General features: G+C 34.3%; 1 protein-coding gene across 2 annotated transcripts in view; it reads left to right on the plus strand.

The window, feature by feature from the left end:
* The window catches only part of LOC145664431 (uncharacterized), a 1424688-nt gene extending 1405540 nt beyond the window's left edge, over positions 1-19148 (plus strand). The window contains exon 20 of one of the 2 annotated variants that reach the window (XM_081731113.1): positions 14557-19148. In XM_081731113.1, the coding sequence (XP_081587239.1) occupies positions 14557-14764 (208 nt within the window). In that variant the 3' untranslated portion in view covers positions 14765-19148. The remainder of the gene's footprint in view (positions 1-14556) is intronic. The other variant, XM_081731114.1, reaches the window with a different exon arrangement.
* Positions 19149-19919: the final 771 nt, after the last annotated feature.

A 19919-nucleotide genomic window follows, 5' to 3' on the forward strand; every position in this document is an offset into this window, starting at 1 on the left:
GTGACAGACTATCAGCCAAAGGGTTTGAATAAATTAAGACATAGATTTGATATTGTTCCCTATTTTCCCATCTTGCAAATTTTGCCGATTGCTTCCTAGCTTGAAATAATTCCTCAAAACTGATGATATTTCAATATTTGTATGTGCCGTTCTCGTACCTTACAATCAGACTTGATTGTAAAAACAGAATCAACAAGCGTGCTTTAAGCTATGTTACTTACATTGAATATATTCGTGTAACAGGCTTAATTATATACATACATGTACAAAAACGAAAACACTTTTGATACAAACATATGCCCCAAGCGCTGTGTATACGACGAAAGAAATAATAATAAATATGAGAAACCAGAAATACCATACAGAGAAATGAGGTGCATGAATAATTCTAACAGAAAATTTTACTGTATTACTGTATGGAAGTAGAACAAAAATATAATATTGTTAATATATACAAAGTGGGGAATAAAAGAAGGGAGAAATCTATAAGCTTTTTATAGATATAATTCACTAGTAATTGCAAACACTTGGTTTAACAATCACACGATAATACAAGGGAAGTGAATATCCCAAATTGATGGACAGAGATGTCAAATATGGCTTCTCGTAATTTAAGAAATATCTTGGAACAGACTTCTCTTTAGATTAAAGCTAGTACTAGTGGAAGTTATACTTACAAGGAGACTTACGGAAGTGTCACTCACCGATTTGAATGAAACTTTGCATACTTGTAGAACATCGAAAAATAATCGACATGTATTTTTTTGTTTCGGCAATGGTGAAGATTTAAGGGCAGAAACCACCCTTTGAACGTTAGGGTGGTCTCCAAGCTAGTCAGAAAACCATCATTTAATATAGAAGAAAACATCCTACCAGGAAAGTTTTTAGGACAGCTGATTCAGAATCTGACGTCAAAATTTCAAAATTCAAAATGACGGATTCAATATAGTGATTACAATTACAAAATGTCTTCTGGTTTGAAATTTTCTGCACTTAAGCAAGAACAATATAGTTGGCAGAGATTACTACGAGAAGGTTGCAGACCGATTTGAAATCTCTTCCTATTATTTGAAACCCCTTTATTTTAACGGAATGCTTGATTAAAGTTAGTCTGCACCTCTTCCTATTTGGAGTGCTTATGTATAGTGAGTCTCCTTGCCTCTCACTATGTCAGAAGTTCACATATCCTCAATTGTTATAATTATGAATTTATTGAGAAAACGCTTCACAGTAATGATATTTCGTATATATATATATATATATATATATATATAATATAAAGTGCGTGTGATGCATAAACATTGTTTACATGAAGCTCACCTTATTACAGCAATAACTGTGACAAATCGCAAAATGCAGCACAATCTTCTTCCAAATAACTGTTTTTGTATCACGCATATCTAATAAGATTTGCAAATCTGGGAGAAAAAAACTGATTATGAATCAGTGATTTGGATCTAAATTACATTACGGAGATATAAATTTGTGTTATAGTTGTAGAGGACAATATCAGTAAAATGTCTCAAGAAGTTTTTCCACAGCCTAAAGACGAACACATCAAGAGGCTGAATCCTACCAGTTGTTAGTGCCGAATGGTTTATATTTTGAGGTACTCTTTTGTTCGTAAAATAGGTTGAAAAGTTGATTAATTGTGACCACTCTACGAATCTAATAAGAAAATAGACTTTGCATTAGACACTAGGAGAAAAACTTCTTGAAACCATGATCTCACAAGACTTGTTTTTAATTTTCCCTAATTTGATGCTTTCACAAGGACATTTTCAGACTAAAGGAGGTTGTTTTGGACTATAGGTCCAAATGTTCCATTCGTCTCCTGCAAAATAATTATCAACAGTGATAACAAAAAAACATTTTCAGAAATCAAAGGCTCTATGGTGTAGCTGTGAGTCATAGATTTATTGATTGTGCCACACTTTCTACTGTTTGTGTGTCTGTAAACGCTATAGTGAGAGGTGCAGAGGCTCACTTTAATTAAGCATCCTATTAAAATAAGTACAGAAAAGGGTTTCAAATTGGTCCGCGACCTTCTCGCAGTAAACTCTGCCAACTATAATTGTTCTTGCCTAAGTGCAAAGAATTTCAAACCAGAAGACATTTTGTAATTGTAACCACTAATGGATCCGCCATTTTGAATTTTGTAATCGTCAGATTCTGAATAGCTGTCCTAAAACTATCCTGGCAGTATGTTTTCTTCTAAATTAAATGGTTATTTTCGGTCTATGCTTAGAGACCACCCTTAATGTTCAAAGGGTGGTTTCCACCCTTAAATCTTCACCATTGCCGAAACAAGAAATACTTGTCGATTATTTTTCGATGTTCTACAAATGTGCAAAGTTTAATTCAAATCGGTGAGTGACACTTCCGTAAGTCTCCTTGTTGGTCAAACGATGTAGGCAGAAATAAAATAGGACAGAGCGAGTTAGATACATACTGAAAAATCGAAAGACAGAAAAAAAACGATTCGTTCGGAAATTTAAAGAGAAGTATTAAAATTCAGTTGAAATAGACACAAAAACCAATGAATAGAGGGTGCAGCTCAAGTTTTGCCTTTGCTGAACTGCAGATGAACAAAGGGTATCGAAATCAAAACAGAGCAAAGTTTTATAGGAAGCCAAATAATAAATTACGAAGAGAAACCAAAAAATCCAGAACAGCAAAGAAAGTATGGAAATGTGATCAAGTGCATGAAGCAGTTAAATAAATGGAAATATATCTTAAGGAAAGAAGGACAAAACCTTAGTAGAAAACAAAAATGGAAAGAAGAATGGCATGGGAAAAGAAATTTTAGATAGATGAAAGAAAGATACTGTGAATTATATTACGGCAAGATCAGACCACGGGTTTAGATGTTGAGAATGTAAAATAAAAAGTAAGTGGAGTATAACAAAATGTTTACAATACTGAGGAATGAATTCGGACAAGCATATGAGTAATTGAAATAAACTGGCATAAATAATACTTCTGCTGAGTTAATTAAGTATTTTGAAAAGACAGAAACATTGTATAGGTTATAAAAGGTATGAAAGAGAGATTTTTTTAAAAAAATCAACTTTGGCAAATCCATTGAGTAAGAAAGCAAACAGAAGGATGTGAGAAGTTCATATCTAATTTAGCGAAAAGTGCACTGAGAATTTTGAACTGGAGACTGCAATATAACAGTGTGTCAGACCAAATGATGAAATTGAAAAGTATCTGATGAAAAAATAACGTGTCTGATGAAGGCAGTGTTATATTGCTAGAATTGTTACAAAAATATTATTTGCTATTAATATATTTAGAACTTTGGTCAGTTTTGTTTCATTAATATGCGAGGAATATTTTTTAAGTAAGGCCCGATTGTCAATAGAAACAAAACTAGTAAAGATAGTACCATACATCTTTGGTTATTTCCTCTGTACACATTAAGCTATTATCTACATAGTTACCATGTTTGTTTAGATATTTGTCATAGCGTTCGACAATTTTTTGTATCCCTACGTTGTAGAAATCACCCGCCTGTGACCGAAGCCAATCTTCAACCGTTATTTTCTTTTCTTCTTCAGTGTCAAACTCCTGATCGGTGAAACTGCTTCAGGAAGGAGAACAGATGATAATTGCTAGGCACAAGGTCTGGGCTGTATGGTGGGTGATCCAGCAATTCCCGTCCAAAAGATCTGATTATTTCTTGAGTTTGAGCAGCAGGCCATGGCGCTTATTTTGTATAGCGCGCCGAAACGTTTTCAAGATAGCGCAATACGCAGCTGAGTTGATGATTGTTCCTTATGTCACAAACTCGACTAACAGAGCACCATAGCGATCCCAGAAAACGGTAGCCATAATATTGTGTATAGACATTGTCTGTTCGGCTTTTACTTTGACTGGGGATGTCGTGTGTTACTATTCCATTGATTGCCACTTCAACTGTGGATTCATATGGGAAATCCATGTTTTGTCCCCTGGCAATATAGTTTTACATATCTCCTTCCTCATTATATAGGTCAAAAAGGTCAAAGCACAAGCGAGTTTCGTCTTTTTGTGTTCCTCAGTAAGCAGTCTGGGAACTCATCGCCAGCAGAGTTTTCGGAACTTCAGTGTTTCAGAAACGATTGTATACAGCACCAACCGTGAAACGTGTGGAAATTCTAGTGCCAATGTGAAAATCGTGAAACGTCGGTTTTCATGGATTTTTAGGTCAACTACACGCACCAATTTGTCTGTGATTAAAGAAGGTAGACCCTATTGCTGTTCATTATGAACATCGTCCCGCCCGTCCTTGAACGAGCTCATCTATTTACGTACTGGGCTATCATTCATTGCCCCCATACACCTTACATAGCTGACGATGAATTTCTACTGCAGACACGTTCCTTGCTGTCAAAAATCGAATCACAGACCTTATTTTACAATTGGCAGGATCTAAATTTAACGAAACATTTCAATTGCGTGCACTGAACTATACACACTGGCGTTACCTCATACTCAAGGCATGCTGGGAGACAGCGCACGTGAGCAATTCGACAGAAACAACAAACGTAGCTAATAGTCCCAGTGAAAACGACTTTTCAAGATTGGCTTTAGTCACAAGCGAGTGATTTCTACTACGTGGGCATACAAAACTTTGTCGAACACTATGGTAAGTGTTTAAACAAACATGGTAATTATGTAGAGAAATAGCTTAATGTGTACAGAGGAATGAACAAAAAAATGTACGGCACTATTTTTACTAGTTTTGTTTCAAGTGGCAATCGGACCTTACTGAAAAGATAGCCCTCATATACAGTACTGTGTGTGATGAAGCCAAAAGACAGTTAGTTGGCGAAGGTGTTACACAATTATTATCTTTAATTAAAACTTGCTTTGTTCACAGATTTCTATTTCTTTTGTGAAGTTACTAAAGTAAAGCAAAGCTAACATGAACCAGATAGAAGTTGAGGAGGAACAAATTGGGTTTAGAAAGGGGAAATGTCACAAGGGGTTTGTTTACTTAGGTTAATATACGCGGTTTGTTTACTTAGAGTAATAGATGAAAGGTTTATGCATAAAGCGTTTATTTTGTTTCGTTTGTTTACGTATTCTCCATGTTTCCTGTGAGAGATCCGGCTTCGATGCTTGGCGGGAGTTCATGTGGTTCGGATTTCACGTTAAGCTGTAGGTCTACATCTCACATAGCATCGCTGCTGAGCCGGATTCTAACCTCATATCAAATCAAATCTGCATGATTTCTGCAGATCCTTGGCTCCAAGTGTCTTGTCCGGAGAACTTAGTAAAGAGGCGTGTTTACTGATACATTTACATAATCTATAGGAGGTTAAAACTATACAGCTAATATTTTCGAAGTATTTTTATCACAACATAGTGATTACAATAGTAAAATATGATTGTGTAAATTTAAAATAGAAAAGATCCTTACAAGAAAGAAACCACTTAGATTCAGGAAAATGTGTAACTTCTCAAAAACGTTAATCTTGTATAACATTTTGAAGATTTAATAAACTCTCGAGTACATGTAATGCATTCACCCAAAAAGAAACATAAAATTGGTTGTTTTCTACTTTGAATTTACAGAGTATATAATTATTATAAGAATATCAGCGCGACAAATAATGATCGTAATGGGAAAAACAATGCGCTGTTGCAACAAGTTAACGTTGGGCATAGGAAAAAGTAAGTGGTTCCAGATTACCTCCAATGCTTGATGTTATAGAAATCTGGTTTAAACTACGGCCGCTATGTCTCTGGCTCTGACAGTTCTGCACGTGGACAAAACAATGTTGCCAATTTGTCCTTTATACACTATTTTGTTTGGCTTCGGTTCTGAAGAACTAGCCATTGTCACCAAATAATAACAACACTCCTTAACAGCACACCCAAATACACACAAAGAAAAGAAAAAAATGTTGCAATAACCAAACACGATCTCAAAGCGCTTTTCAGTGAACTATGCACAAACAAAAGGAAGAATACGGAGCGGCAACAACGTCTGGTTTCCATGCCAGCGCGGTGAGAGCTCGGCCACTCATTGGACCTTATGGGGCGGTGTTAATGTAGTATCAACCCTCGCTTTCTTTTTCGCATAGCTGTCAGAGCCAGAGATACAGCGGCCGTACTTTAGTCTGAAATTTCCGCTTAGCATATAGTTACTCTTTTCTGCAGGATTGTTTTCTCGCTTCTAGCAGATTAATTTATTTTTGAATACAAAAGGTAAAAGCATGTTAATTATATATAAAATTAATGGAAATAAAAGTGCTTTACTGTAAATAAAATCTATTTTCTTGAAACAAAAATAAATAAATATATCGTTGTACAATAGCACATCATTGTTCGTGATGTGCTGGTACTATCCATATTGTCTGTTTTGATGGAAAAACAAGTGTTAGGTTAGTGCCGGAATAATGTTTCGAGGGAAAGAGAAAAACCTCTGGGAAAGAGGAACACGTCTCGCAGAAAATAATTACAGAGAATAACAGCTAAAGAAATAGTAAAAGCAAAGATGAGCGAATATAGTTAGTAAAAATATACAGGGTGGGCACAAAGCCGCTTTCCCCAATGTCTGAAGAAATAAAATAAAAGAATCTTAAAATATGTGACTTACAATATTTATTGTAGTTACAAATACTCTTCAAACTGTCTCCCATCATGCTCGATGCACAAGGTACATCTCTTCAACACTAATTTACAAATATCACAACTCAACCGAGGATTGGGGGGCGCAATGGCTCAGTGGTAGAGCGTTCACCTCCGGTGCTTGGGGTCCCTGGTTCGATCACAGCTTGCGCCGTATGGACTTTGTGGTGGATAAATACCGTGCTCGTGGGTTTTCTCGGGGTTCTCCCGTTTCCTCCCACTTTCTTCATTCCACCATTTCACTCATCTCTCATCATCACCGTCTCCTTAAGCCTAACCGGCATAATCGTAGAACGTAAAACTTAAAGATTTCATTTCATTTCATTTTCAACCGAGAACTGGCGTCCAATTTCACGAATGATTATTCGATTAATTGTTTCAACCGATCCAAGTCCAGTGGTTACCCGAAAGACACCTCGTCTTTGGCAGTATCTCACATGCAGAAGTAGCCTAGCGTGATTTCACATGAACAGGATGGCCAATCTATCGCACCACGACGACCAATCAATTCACCGAAATGTTCATCCAAGAAATCCCTCACAATAACACCAAAGTAAGGTAATATTCCATCGTATTGCAACGTAAATTGAATGTTTTCTTAACGAAGGTTATTTACAAGTTTTGGCATGGCACTTCTTACAACATCTGAAGGTATGTATCGCTGGTAAGAGTTTTTAAAACAGGGAATGGCCCTATGACACCACCATTCCAAGAACCATCCCAAATAGCAACACCAGCCACGTTTAAGTTTATTGTGATAATTTAGTGTGAATTGGTACCACTACCAGCCGCGTAACAACATTTCAAATATAGGAGGGGGGCAAGTCTTTTTGTTGCGTCCCTCTCTTAATAGCCCCCCCTCCCCTCCCATCACAGCGCGTAATTTCCACTAATCTTTACAGTATTACTGTTATGTATTTTTTTTTTCGTGTATGTGTGTGGGAAAATAATTGTAATTTACGAAAACAGCTATACATTTGAAAAATTAAAATATTAGACTTACTTGAAGTAATGACAGCTTTTTCATCCACTCAATGTATTCATTCAACACAAGAGTCGTACATTAGTGCAACTAGTAGACCTCATTTATTTGCGTCGGGATACGTATGAAGTACAGTTTACTATTAATTAATCACTAAATAGTACGACATGATTGTTCCGTATACGTTCGGCACTAAAGCCACATTCTCACTCTCCAGAACTCATAGGCTGAAGACATATCACAACCACAATTTTTTTTTTTCTAAAGTGATCAACAGATTCTCAAAATACACCTACACGCACACTTTTCTTATTTTACTTTCACACTACATTAATCTTCAAATGTTGCAGTACATAGATTGAACTGCACTTTGTCTTGATATACCGGACTAGAGATGCAAAATAGCCTGATTTTTGAGACGTGCTTTATTTTTATTTAAAATCACGGCGTTTGGAAAGAAAACGGAAATTTTCATTCTTTTGACACAACTAGCATATCATAAGTCCCACGTTGGTTGCCTAACCATGATATCAATTTCTTGAAATTTATACATCTTGAAATGTGTTGTTTGGGTTGCTTAAAGTAAAACTGCCAGACAAGAAAAAATATCACTGCCGTTCCAGAAATACTATTATTTCAGATACTCTTCAATTAGAGCCGAAAATGCATCATAATTTTGTTTATATTTCAGAATAAAATGTTTCACTAATAGCAGCAGCATAATATGATTTAGTTTAAGGAACTGGAGCAACAAAGCTTAGTGCTATTTTTCTTCAGAATACAGTAATCTTATTTAAAGTTATGATGGGAAAAGAAAGCTGGGACACACTGTTGTTTCTTCACTAATGTGCCGGTGCTGTAACAAATCACTGTAACTACACAGATACTTCACACTAAATATGAAATATTAAAAGAAAAAAAAAATCCCAAGCCAAAAAGCATGGAAAAAATGTTTTTTTTTTTTTTAAAAAAAAAAAAAGAGCAGTTTTTTTCGAGACCTTAAACTACTATTCAGAACAGTTATTGTTCCCACTACTAACTTTTCGCTAAAACTTTTTGTCGTTAAACATTATTCTAAGAACTGTAAAAACAATTCGTTCGAACTAGAAAACCCTATACATTAACCCTTTTGAGATTTCCAGTTTTTTAGGTAAATTTTACACTTTCAGTCAAGCAGCTATTGCGTCGAGACTATTTATCGTAGAATCATGGCTGATACCCCGTTTTGTTTGGAATGAAACAGTGTTTCCCTAATTTGTAAATTTCCCTAGTACGTACCTAAGGCAATAAAATCCCTGTCCAAATCGGGAAAAAGGATTTTTTAAAAAAGTCCCCATTTCCTGTTAATTTCTTCCCTCCAGTACACAACATGGACATGCGAATGTTACCAAAAAAAAAACTTTGTTTCACTCCAAACAAAACGAGGTATGAACCATGATACTGGGGTAAATAGTCTTGGTGCTAAAATTCATTTACTATTTTTTCCTAATATCTACTATTATTATTCAACAAGCTCTAGTGTCAAGACTCTTTATCGTAGGATCATAGTTCGTAATTCTTTGTATTTGTAATGAAGGAATGTTTCTAACTGTACCATTCAAATTTCCCCATTATGTACCAGAAGTGAAGAAATTCCGCTCAAATTGGGAAAAAGAGATTTTTGGCAGGAAAAAATAACCTTTTTGAGAATTTCTTCCCGCAGATACATGCTAGCGCCACGGCAGTGGTACAGTTTGAACCGTTACTTCATTACGAACAAAATGCGGTATGAACCATGAACACTTTTGACGCTAGAGCTTATTGAATAACAATACATTAGAACTATTACCCAAAAATGGGGAGGGAAATTTAGTAAATCAGCTCTAGCACCAAGACTATTTATTCTAGGATTATGGTTTGTACCTTTTTGTTTGTAATGAACCAGCGTTTTAAATCGTATCACTTGCATGTCCCTATCATGTATCTGAGGGGAGAAATTCCCACCCAAAATGTACAAAGAAAAGCGGGAAATTCAAATTTTCAAAAATTAACTTTCTTGAAAATTTATCTCCTCAGGTACATGACAGCGCGATGGTAGTGGTGCCGTTGAAAATGTTGCATCATTACGAATAAAATGAGGTGCAGACCATGATCCTACGACAAATAGGGATGACCTATAGCTACTTTACTAAACACATTGACTAAAAATGTGTAATAGGGGGAAAATTCAGATTTTTTTTGAAAAATCACTATTTACCCTATGATCATGGTTTGTACCTTGTTTTGTTTGGAATGGTGGTAGGTTTTAAACGGTACCACTCACATGTCCCTGAGGGGAGGAATTCCCGAAAAAAGAAAAAGATCTAAAAAAAAAACCTTTTTTCCACTTTGGACGGGATATTCCCGCTTCTGGTTCATAATAGGGAAATTTGGGTGGTACAGTTGGAAACATTTCTTTATTATGAACACAACTAGGTATTGGACCATGATCCTAGGATTAATAGCGATGTGTTAGGATTTTTTTTTTTTTAAAAAAAAAAGAGCTCTAAAATTTATCCTTTTCTTTTTTCCTTCGTCCATGTTTGTGACGTCACTGCCCCCAAGCATCGCAAGCGTGACTGCAAAATGCCCATGAAACACATTCTTTGATGCTTCCCCGCTTGAATGAATGCAAAAAACACGGTGTGAAAAGCTTTACTAGAGATTTATAAAGCAAATTCCACAGGTCGACACCATGGTTCCCAAAGGGTTAATGTATTTTATCCTTCTTTTTCTTATGAGTGATCGATTGTTCTTGATTGTTGAACTTCTCATATTTATTTTTCTTCAGAATGCAGTAATTAAGTCTCTTTTTCTTCTTATAATGGGGAACAAAGGTGGAAAGTACTTTCTTCATTAAAGTTGAAATATTAAAAAAAAAAAAAAAAAAAAAATGACAGGCATAAAAGCAGCGGATAAAACGTTTTTAAGAGCCGTTTTTTGAGCCCTTGCGTACGTAACATCCAACTTTTAATATATTTAACAAGAACGGAATAATATAGTTCAAATTTGATTAAATGTTCAATTTAAAAAATAACGAGCCACTGTGATCCTATAGCTCATTTCGACACAAAAACTGCACACTTCAAAGAGCAGAATTCACACTTTTCCGAAGAGAGTCGCACGGTAGGAGCTATTTGTGAATTCTTTACACAGTTCCTTCACACCCAGTGAGTCAAGCCTGTCTGAGTATGCATTAAGAACTGCAAAATGGTTCAGTCTTGCCTGGGTCATTGTGTACCTCAGATAAGTTTTGAGTCGCCGCAACATTGAGAAACTTCTCTCGGCAAGTTGCAGATGTCGCCGGGATGACAAGCAGGAGACGAAGGACTTTCAAAATTTAGGAAACAACTCTCTTATTTCTTTACAGAGTTTCTTGAAGTTCTCAAGCAGGTCTCTCAGATTTTTTGAAGTGGGAATAGTGATGAGTAACTGTTGCATCTGTAGTCGGTCCGGATTGACATGCTATTCTTTTAAAATGTCACTAATGTCTTGAGAAAAGTTACCTTCCAGAATTACATCCTCTATTGCACGATACTTCTTCAGTTCAGGCTGATGGAATCGACTCAATTTTGCAAATGATATTGTCCAAACATTCATAATAGGTTGCGCGTAATTTCTCTTCTGTGGTGTTGAATTGGTAATTTTTTCGCGGATGTCTGCGAGTGTTCTAGTCTTTTTGGGGTCTGTTTCCTGCGCAGTAGCTGAGGAGATTTTTGTTTGTTCTATCGCAGGCCCCCCTATACAATCAGGGACGACAAAAGGAATAATTAATATATCTACAGCGTCCTTGGTGCAATATTATATCCTGTTTTGTTCTATCGAAGGCGCCCTATACAATCAGGGGCACATAAGGAATAATTAATGTATCTACAGCTCCCTTGGTGCAATATTACATCCTTATTTGTTCTATCGAAGGCGCCCCTATACAATCAGGGGCGACAAAAGGAATAATTAATATATCTACAGCGTCCTTGGTGCAATATTATATCCCTTTTTGTTCTATCGAAGGCGCCCTATATAGTCAGAGGCGACGAAAGGAATAATTAATGTATTTACAATGCTCCGTCAGTATTATTTCCGTCAACATTATTTCCTTTGTTATTCTATCGAAGCATTATATCGCCCGTACATAATGAGGGGCGCCAAAGGATTAAGAAAATGTTTAGATTGCTGCTTGATTGTCATATAGGTAATTTTTATTTCTTTATTTTATTGTACCAAAGGTGTCCTAGACAATCAACAAAAAAGGAACAGAAAAAGTGTCCATTAGTTATAATAATACAAAACACTGCACTCTATATCTGTGGAAGATTTAGCAGTGCATACAAAACACTGCTTTTGTACATGAACTTTTCATTCTTCAATCGGCTTAAAAAAAAAAGGCAAAGTAATCATTAGGTGCCTTCGGCACCCCCAATAACTTCTACCAGCACTTTGGGAGGGTAATGTCCCCTTCCCCTTCCGTCTTGTTACGCCAATGACCACTGCTATAAACATAATTGTGTCTTCAGACAATGTAAGACCATACTCAAGAACTCTATCACTCTACTTACATATTCCTGTAATTCCTGAATATTATTTGTACTTCCGAGCTTTCGACTCTCCCCTGGGGTTTTTATTCTTCGTGACAGACTCCAGGTAAGAGTCGAAAGCTCAGAAGTACAATAACATTCAAGAATTACAGAAATCTGTAAGTAGAATGACAATTGTGTCTGTTTATGCAGCGGTTCATCTTGAATGAGACCTCGTCTGTCCACAGAATTCGTATCCAGAAGTCTCTGTCAGCTTCGTTTCGAAAGAGAAACCACTCACAGAACTCAACATACCGATCGGGATCACATTTATGTAACGCGTGCAGAAGGTTTGGTCGCTAAGGTTTCATCTTGAAATCCTTTAACATGTTCCTTAAAGAGGTGTGTGTCATTCCCAGTCCATCTTCTGGTAGACTTCTTCGAGGTAAACATTGAACTCTGAGTAATAAATTCAGTTTTCCTTCATTTCATACACTTCGCGGTAGATCATACACAGAATCCGTAGCCTCGAATCATTGGTTCAGGTTTCTCATGGCTTGACGTGATGATGGTTCCACATCTCCCCTGAAGTCTGCTGTCACCACACTTGTGTTTTTGTTGTGTTTCCATCAAGCTTGTAGCACAAAAACATGTTGTTTCTTTACTAATTTGCGTTTCATCTCAACACCTATATTACACGATATAACTTCACTCAGTAAACAATTCTTAAACCATACACGTATGAATACATGGTAACCAGTCACAGCCACACAACGAGACACAGTAGTGTCAGTTCTAGTACCAACAACAACAAAATAAATAAATAAACCGCTCGCTGATAGCTTGCTTATTTCCTTTCTTTCCTTGTTTTGTGGGAAGCGACTTTGTGCCCACTTTGTATAGTGGAAATTTTAATAGATATTTAAAAAATAACAAGACAGAGTGCAAAAAATCAGGAAACGATCAAGAAAAATTGTATGGTAAATAATAGTAATAATAATAAGGCATTAAATGATAGTTTCCACTTATAGTCATATGAAACAGCTCCTTAATTTACTACATGAACTGATACAGTGCATAAATAATAACGAAATACTAATCATAAACTGACTTAAACATCAACTTTTACTAATCTAATCGCATACGTTTCGATGGCTCCTTATCATTATCATCGATACATGAGTATTAAGAAATTTTACAATTGTTTGTGTTGTTACATATTGGTAAATTTTTCCATTCTTTAGACCAGTAATGGATAAACTACGCTCCATAGACCAGACACGGCTCCTCTGAAAGTTCTGTTCGGCCCGCGATATGATTCCTAATCTGATAAATGAGAGCAGTAACTGCCATGATTGTCTTAATAAATTATATTGGCTTCCCTGAAGTATTTTCGTTTCCTTCTGCTTTTTCCTAAAAAGTTTGCTCATGACTACATTAGACAAAGCCACTGTTATATTTCAGTAACAGCCAAAAACGTAACCTACACGATTAAATCAATAAAACCGGTGCTTGAGTGGAGTTCAAAGTTAGTAGTACGTATGTTAAAGTTCTCATTTTACACGCTATTATGTACAATAACGTAAATAAATAAATTCCATGTACCGTGCGTATTATTTGTATTTTTAGTTCGATTGTTTCAAGATCTTAATACTACTCAAGGTATTGAAATAATAGAATTAAAAATACAAATAATACACACAGATACGTGGAGTTTGTTTATTTACTTTATTATTCAAAGTTATTATTCCATTATTCTGAACATGTTTAAAAGATTATTATAATGTAGAGACTAAATTGTATAAACGGTTTATTTTTCTTTATGAATAAATAAATAAATAAATGTATCATGTAATCTGATCGAGAAACTTCTTGATTTATTATTTCTCGTCTTTTTTTTCGTAACATATTATTGTTTACAACAAGTTACGGAGATCCCCTTTGTGGCTGAATAGTTAATACATATACTGTTTGTGCGAATGGTTCCGGGTTCGAAAAGAGACGTTAAACTCCAGTCGACCAACTAAGTAAGTAACAGAACGCAATGGTGCCCAGCAAAATAAATGAAATAACATTTGTGTAATTCAATGATAGTTCAGTGTGTATGTAAGGTGATGATAAAATAAACGTTGGAAATTATTTTTACGAGATTAATTCGGAGAGAAATTCATAAGAAGTGAAATATTAAATTTGTTTGTATTCACGAAACCTTGCGGGAAATAAATTTTGTGCTCTAAAACTTGCTTAAAAATGTGGTTTTCGTGTCGACATTTTGTGAAATATGCATGCCTTATGGCAAAGATTAAAAAAAAAATTAAAAAAATAAAAAAAAAAATAAAAATAAAACTTAAAACAAACACTAATATGTATGGATAGTTTACAACGTATTTAAGCAGTTGTTTCTTTTCTTATTTTCAGAGTGTTCAATAAAGTGAAAAGTCGAAGTGCGCATATGAAATCTCATCGTCCACCAGACGCTGAACCTAAAAAACCAAAATTGGAAGTTCCAAAATTGGACTCGGCAGAACATGGTATGAATCGTGCCGTTGGAGTATCATCAGGAATGGGGGTTGCTGTGAGTGTAGCAAACTCATCTCTTGGTAATGTTCGTAATAGTCATACCTAAAACAGAACTACGAGTGCAAGTGCAACATATTGAAATAATAACATATGTGCTCAAAGATGTGAATATGTGGTTTTGTTCTTGTGTGATGCTTCTTTTCCAACCATTTCGTTTGCCTCAAGACTGGGATAAAAGAAAGAAGAAAGTATTTTTGTGTTTAAAGATTTTCAGAATTTTAGAAAAGTTTCTGCATTTTTCTTTTCTTTTGTATTATCCTTGTGATCCTGATTTACACATTTTACAGGAATGGTTGGTGGCCGTTGTAAATTACGATTCTTTATTACCAGCTGTTTGTGATTGGAAATACTTGGGTGAAGTGCAATTTCTTTCTTTAAAAAATAAATAAATAAATAAATAGAGAATTTGTTATTAGAAGATTATGACCTGCAATCGAATTCTTGCTGCAGTGTTGTGTATTTTACTAGACTTTTGTTCAAAAGAAGTAGCAAGTTAAAAATATAAATAATTAAAAAAAATTATATATATATACATACGATGTTGAATGACAGTATTATCATAAAATGTGAAAATGTTTTTGTTCTTGATATGTTGCGTTCTTAACTTTTAGCTGTGGATTTTAGCCTTGCTGGTTTTGTTTGTATGTGAACTTTCATGCAACTGTGTATAGACATTTTGTTATACCAAAGTACAGACTGTTATCTGTGCTATGTAGATACAATGTGTAAGTGCCTTGTGACAAGGGTGTTGGGAGGGGGCCGGTAATAACCAAAGAGAATTGCAACTGAAAGAGCCAGTCACCGTTTTGTGACCTGTAGTGTTACCGCTGGCAGCAGGAAAAAAATAAATAAAAGAATAAAATAATAAAGAAAGAAATAAGAAGGTTGAAAGCAATATTTATATATCTATATATATATATATCTATATATATGTATTCATATATGTATGAGGTTGGTGATGATTTAAGTCGGGAAAAGCAAAAGTAAGAGAAAATACTATAATATGTATAAATTTATTTCTCTTTTAAGTTTTTCTTTGGTCAAAGCTATTTGTAAAGCTTGCTGCCAGATTCTTCGCTCTGTGTTGTGATAATTTGTTGTCTTTGGAGTGTGTTGGGTCAGCTGACATGAGGAACAAAATACCCCTACTTAAATGACAATCCGTAACGAGTAGGTAAATTTTATCAGAAGTAGTAATATTGCTGTCAGCTGTATGCTTGTACTTTACTTTGTGGAATATGTATAAATATATGTATGTATGTATCTGTGTGCGTATGTGTGTATGTACGTACGTATGTGTGCGTACGTATGTGTGTATGTATGTATGTGTTAAAAAGGTATGAATATGTGTATGTATGTAAGTGTGTCTGTTTGTGTGTGTGTGTTTTAGTACACATGATACGGAGAAACATAAAGTATATATATGCTATATATATGTTTATGTTTATTGTTGAATCAATTGGTCTTTAAGTTTTAGTGAAATTAGAATGCCCAACGTAGGTCAAACCAAAAAAAAAAAAATGTTACAACATAGGAAATATTGTTAGTTGAGTTCCTCATCGTCAGATGGCTTGTTCTGGTGTTTATTGTTATGTATCAGGTGCTACAGTCGCGTCATTGTTAAGAAAATCATTATTGTTGTGTAAGTTCCCATGTACATCTGACAGTGAACTTAAATGTAATTTAAAAGAAAGAGGAAAACAATCAAGTAATATTGCTGTGGTCTTTCAATAAAAAAAAAAGAATACCTGATAATGTCATAGCGTTTATTCATGTAGGTTTTTAACAATCAATAGTATTAATCTATTGTTCATGTGCCTGGAGATGTATTCATGTGCCAACAATGAGTGCTGAATAGCAGAAGGGTAAAGAGTTGCAATATGATGATCTCAAGTTGGAAAGATTATATATAATATATATATATATATAATTTTAGGATAGAAAGGCAAATTCTGTAAGCTGTAATGAGCTGGATTGGCAGTTGAATGAATTGTTCAACTCTGTCTGTCAAAGTTAGTCAATTGTATGTTGTTAGTACTTAAGTTAACAGCCAAATTATCCATGTGTGAGGTGAGCGCTAACTAAGCATGCAATAAGCTCGTATTATTCCACATGAAGATAGCACTTCTTCTGCTGTCTTACGATATTAACTCTGTGTATATTAGAAAACAATATATATATATTATATGATTGTGTACCTGGGCCATGGTTTGTATATTTTACAAACTCATGACGAAAGTGAAAAAAAGAAGAGGAACTGGTTCTAACATTTAAAATATGTGCTCTTGTAATGTTAAAAGGACTACAGAGTTACAGAAGTTTTCCTTTGTCGTGATATTCTTACGGCTCCACACATTCTTGCCATTGTGGGGTTAGTAACAGTGAGAAAAAAAAAAAACATTATAATAACTTTATTATTCTATTATGTAGTTATATTTTATTGCCATGCTTTTCTTTTTTAACTTTACTCTTGGTATCATGTTTGTGAAAATATGTTGCGAAGCTTTTTTTTTTTTAATTGTTATATTTTTCGAACATAAAACTTTATTAAGTGGTTAAATTTCATGTATTGTGCAATCATGTCATAAATATTAAAACATTTTAACATTAAATTGTATATTTGATATATAACAATGCTTACTTAATTTGTCTGTAAAAGTATCGGTTACATTTACTTGTAATACGTCTTCATCATAATTCTGTAGTAAATTGTTCGTTCAATGTGGTTTCTACTACTTCATCATCAACAATCAAAATAAAATTCACTTAAGAAGAGAAAAAGAGGAATTTAGTTATTTCAGAATGCCTATGTTCAGAATGTGTATTTTTATACACAATACGACAATGTAAAAAGAAAGAAAAATATTTAATAATTCTTCATTATTAGGCTAGTGATATTTGTTTAGCATTTTTGACCACACCAGTGTAAACGTATGATGAAGAAATGTCCTGAAATAGATTTGGCAGTTCCTTGTACAGTGATGGGTTTGCTCAGTTGCATATATAATGATGAACAGCTTGCTGTATTTAAGTTGTTCTATCACTGAATTTCAGGTTCATTCTAGCGAGCTATTAATACAGTACATCTTGTTTTTGTCAGAGGCAATATAGGAGTGTGCCTGTTTTTCACATTCCACTCAAAATGAAGCTCATTCGAGAATTTTTTTCTGATTTCCATTATTTTGTTTTCTTAAGTTTTAAAACGAGAAAGACAAATCTGCATTTTGTTAACTATCACATTTATGCAATATGGCCCTGCCAAATGTCGTGTATGCATATAAATTCTATTAGGGGTGTTCATGTATTTTTTTAAAATAAGAAAGTTGTATAAATATATATATATATACATATATGTGGAGAGAACGTAAAAAGGATAAATTATGTAAGATATAAAATATCTTGCATAAATATATATTTATATATATATATGTATGTATAGACATAAAAATTATATATATATATAAAGTTCATCTCAAAGAGAGAAATGTAAATCACATGACGACATACACGCAAAAATTATGTAAACAACATATTAATGTGTTCCCCATCACACATGGAACATTATCTTGGGTCAAAGTGCTACGCAACAGTACAAGAAAATAAGATGTCTAATATATGCTCTCAAGCATACTTTTGTGGTGATTTCTCATTAAATGTATTTTTATCTTTGAAATATTTTATTAAACCCTTTAGATTTGTGATGAGTAACCATTGTGAATACTCCCCCCTTCAAATGAATAAAAGTTCCCCCTCTGATGTACTAAATGTACAAAGTTGTACTTTACATGAGAATTTTGATGTGGTTTTCTCCTAAGAGTGTTACTGAGCCTTGTTTTGAGAGAGATGTGGTATTTTCCTGTAGATATTGTATGTACAGTGGACTGAATCCTTACTCCATTTTGCATTGAGTTTTACTATTCTACCTTTATCAAGTGGTCAGTTGAAATATACAGTTTAAAACTTGACAATTCTAGTAATTATTAATTTTGAGAATCCTTTACCTGAAAGATCTTTATCCTTGCCTGAAAGAACCTTGTTCTTATATAATATAATAAATACCAGCTAAGCATGGTTAAAACAAATATCAAAAAGTTCAACCAAATAGTAGTTGTAATTTAAGTGAAAATTATAAAGGAAATCGGAGTGGCAGAACATGATTATAGAAAATGTATGAGAAGTGTATTTTCTATTGCAAATTATAGAATATTTTTTCGATATTTAGATGGTAACTTGAAGTAGTATTTTAGGGAGATTATAAATATGTGCATTTAGTTAAATTAATATTCCAACTGCATTAAAAGTTCGATAAGGACCATTAGAAGGTTTATTATTAAAATTTATTCAAAGATAATGTGTTAATGATGAAAATTACAAAAAAGCTAAACTTTGTAACATTGACTTTTCCACAACACAATTTAGTATTGCAGACGACTATTAAAGAAAACTGAGGAACAATTCACGAAATGACAAATAATATTCTTATGGTAAAGATTCCATAAGAGTAGACTAGAATAAAGACAGAAGGGACAAAAATAATGTCAGAATTACAATATATCCTAGCAACATGTATATTCAAATACTGTTTGATCTACGTTTCGAACATGCAATCAAACAGGTATAATGGAAATATAATAATAATAATAATAATAATAATAATAATAATAATAATAATAATAATAATAATAATAATCATCATCATCATCATAATCATAATCTATTCTCATCAAAGTGCAGCGCAGCAGTCGGGAGTCAGCTGCAGATATTGGATATATGTTTGTTGTTCGTACTAATCGTGTAAATATAATAATAATGGGATGCTTATAGTTGCGTTTCTACTATATATGTCCCCAGTGTTTCGTTTTAATTCCTATCGATCTTCAGCTCTTTCTGCAGTTCAGAAATTGTATGTTGTGGGCTTGAAAGCTTAACCACAAACAATTTATCTTATCGAAGAACAAAAATGGTACCAATGCACAGTGGTCCAGGAACCCGACAAACCTGGCCAAAAATGATCATTTCAAACACACAGATGGAATGTGTGCTATATAGTTTGAGAAACCAAATATCTTGGGAGTAAAAAATACCTGCCATGGACATCTTGTAGCCTCCCAGTAGACATCCAGAGCCATCTAAATTGTACCAATATATGCTAGTGATTTGTCACATTTTGCATTGAGAAAAGGGCGGTATTGTTTTTTGGA

Source organism: Thermobia domestica, chromosome 11 (genome assembly GCF_964235325.1).
Source record: "Thermobia domestica chromosome 11, izTheDome1.hap1.1, whole genome shotgun sequence".
NCBI classification, from domain to species: Eukaryota; Metazoa; Arthropoda; class Insecta; order Zygentoma; family Lepismatidae; genus Thermobia; species Thermobia domestica.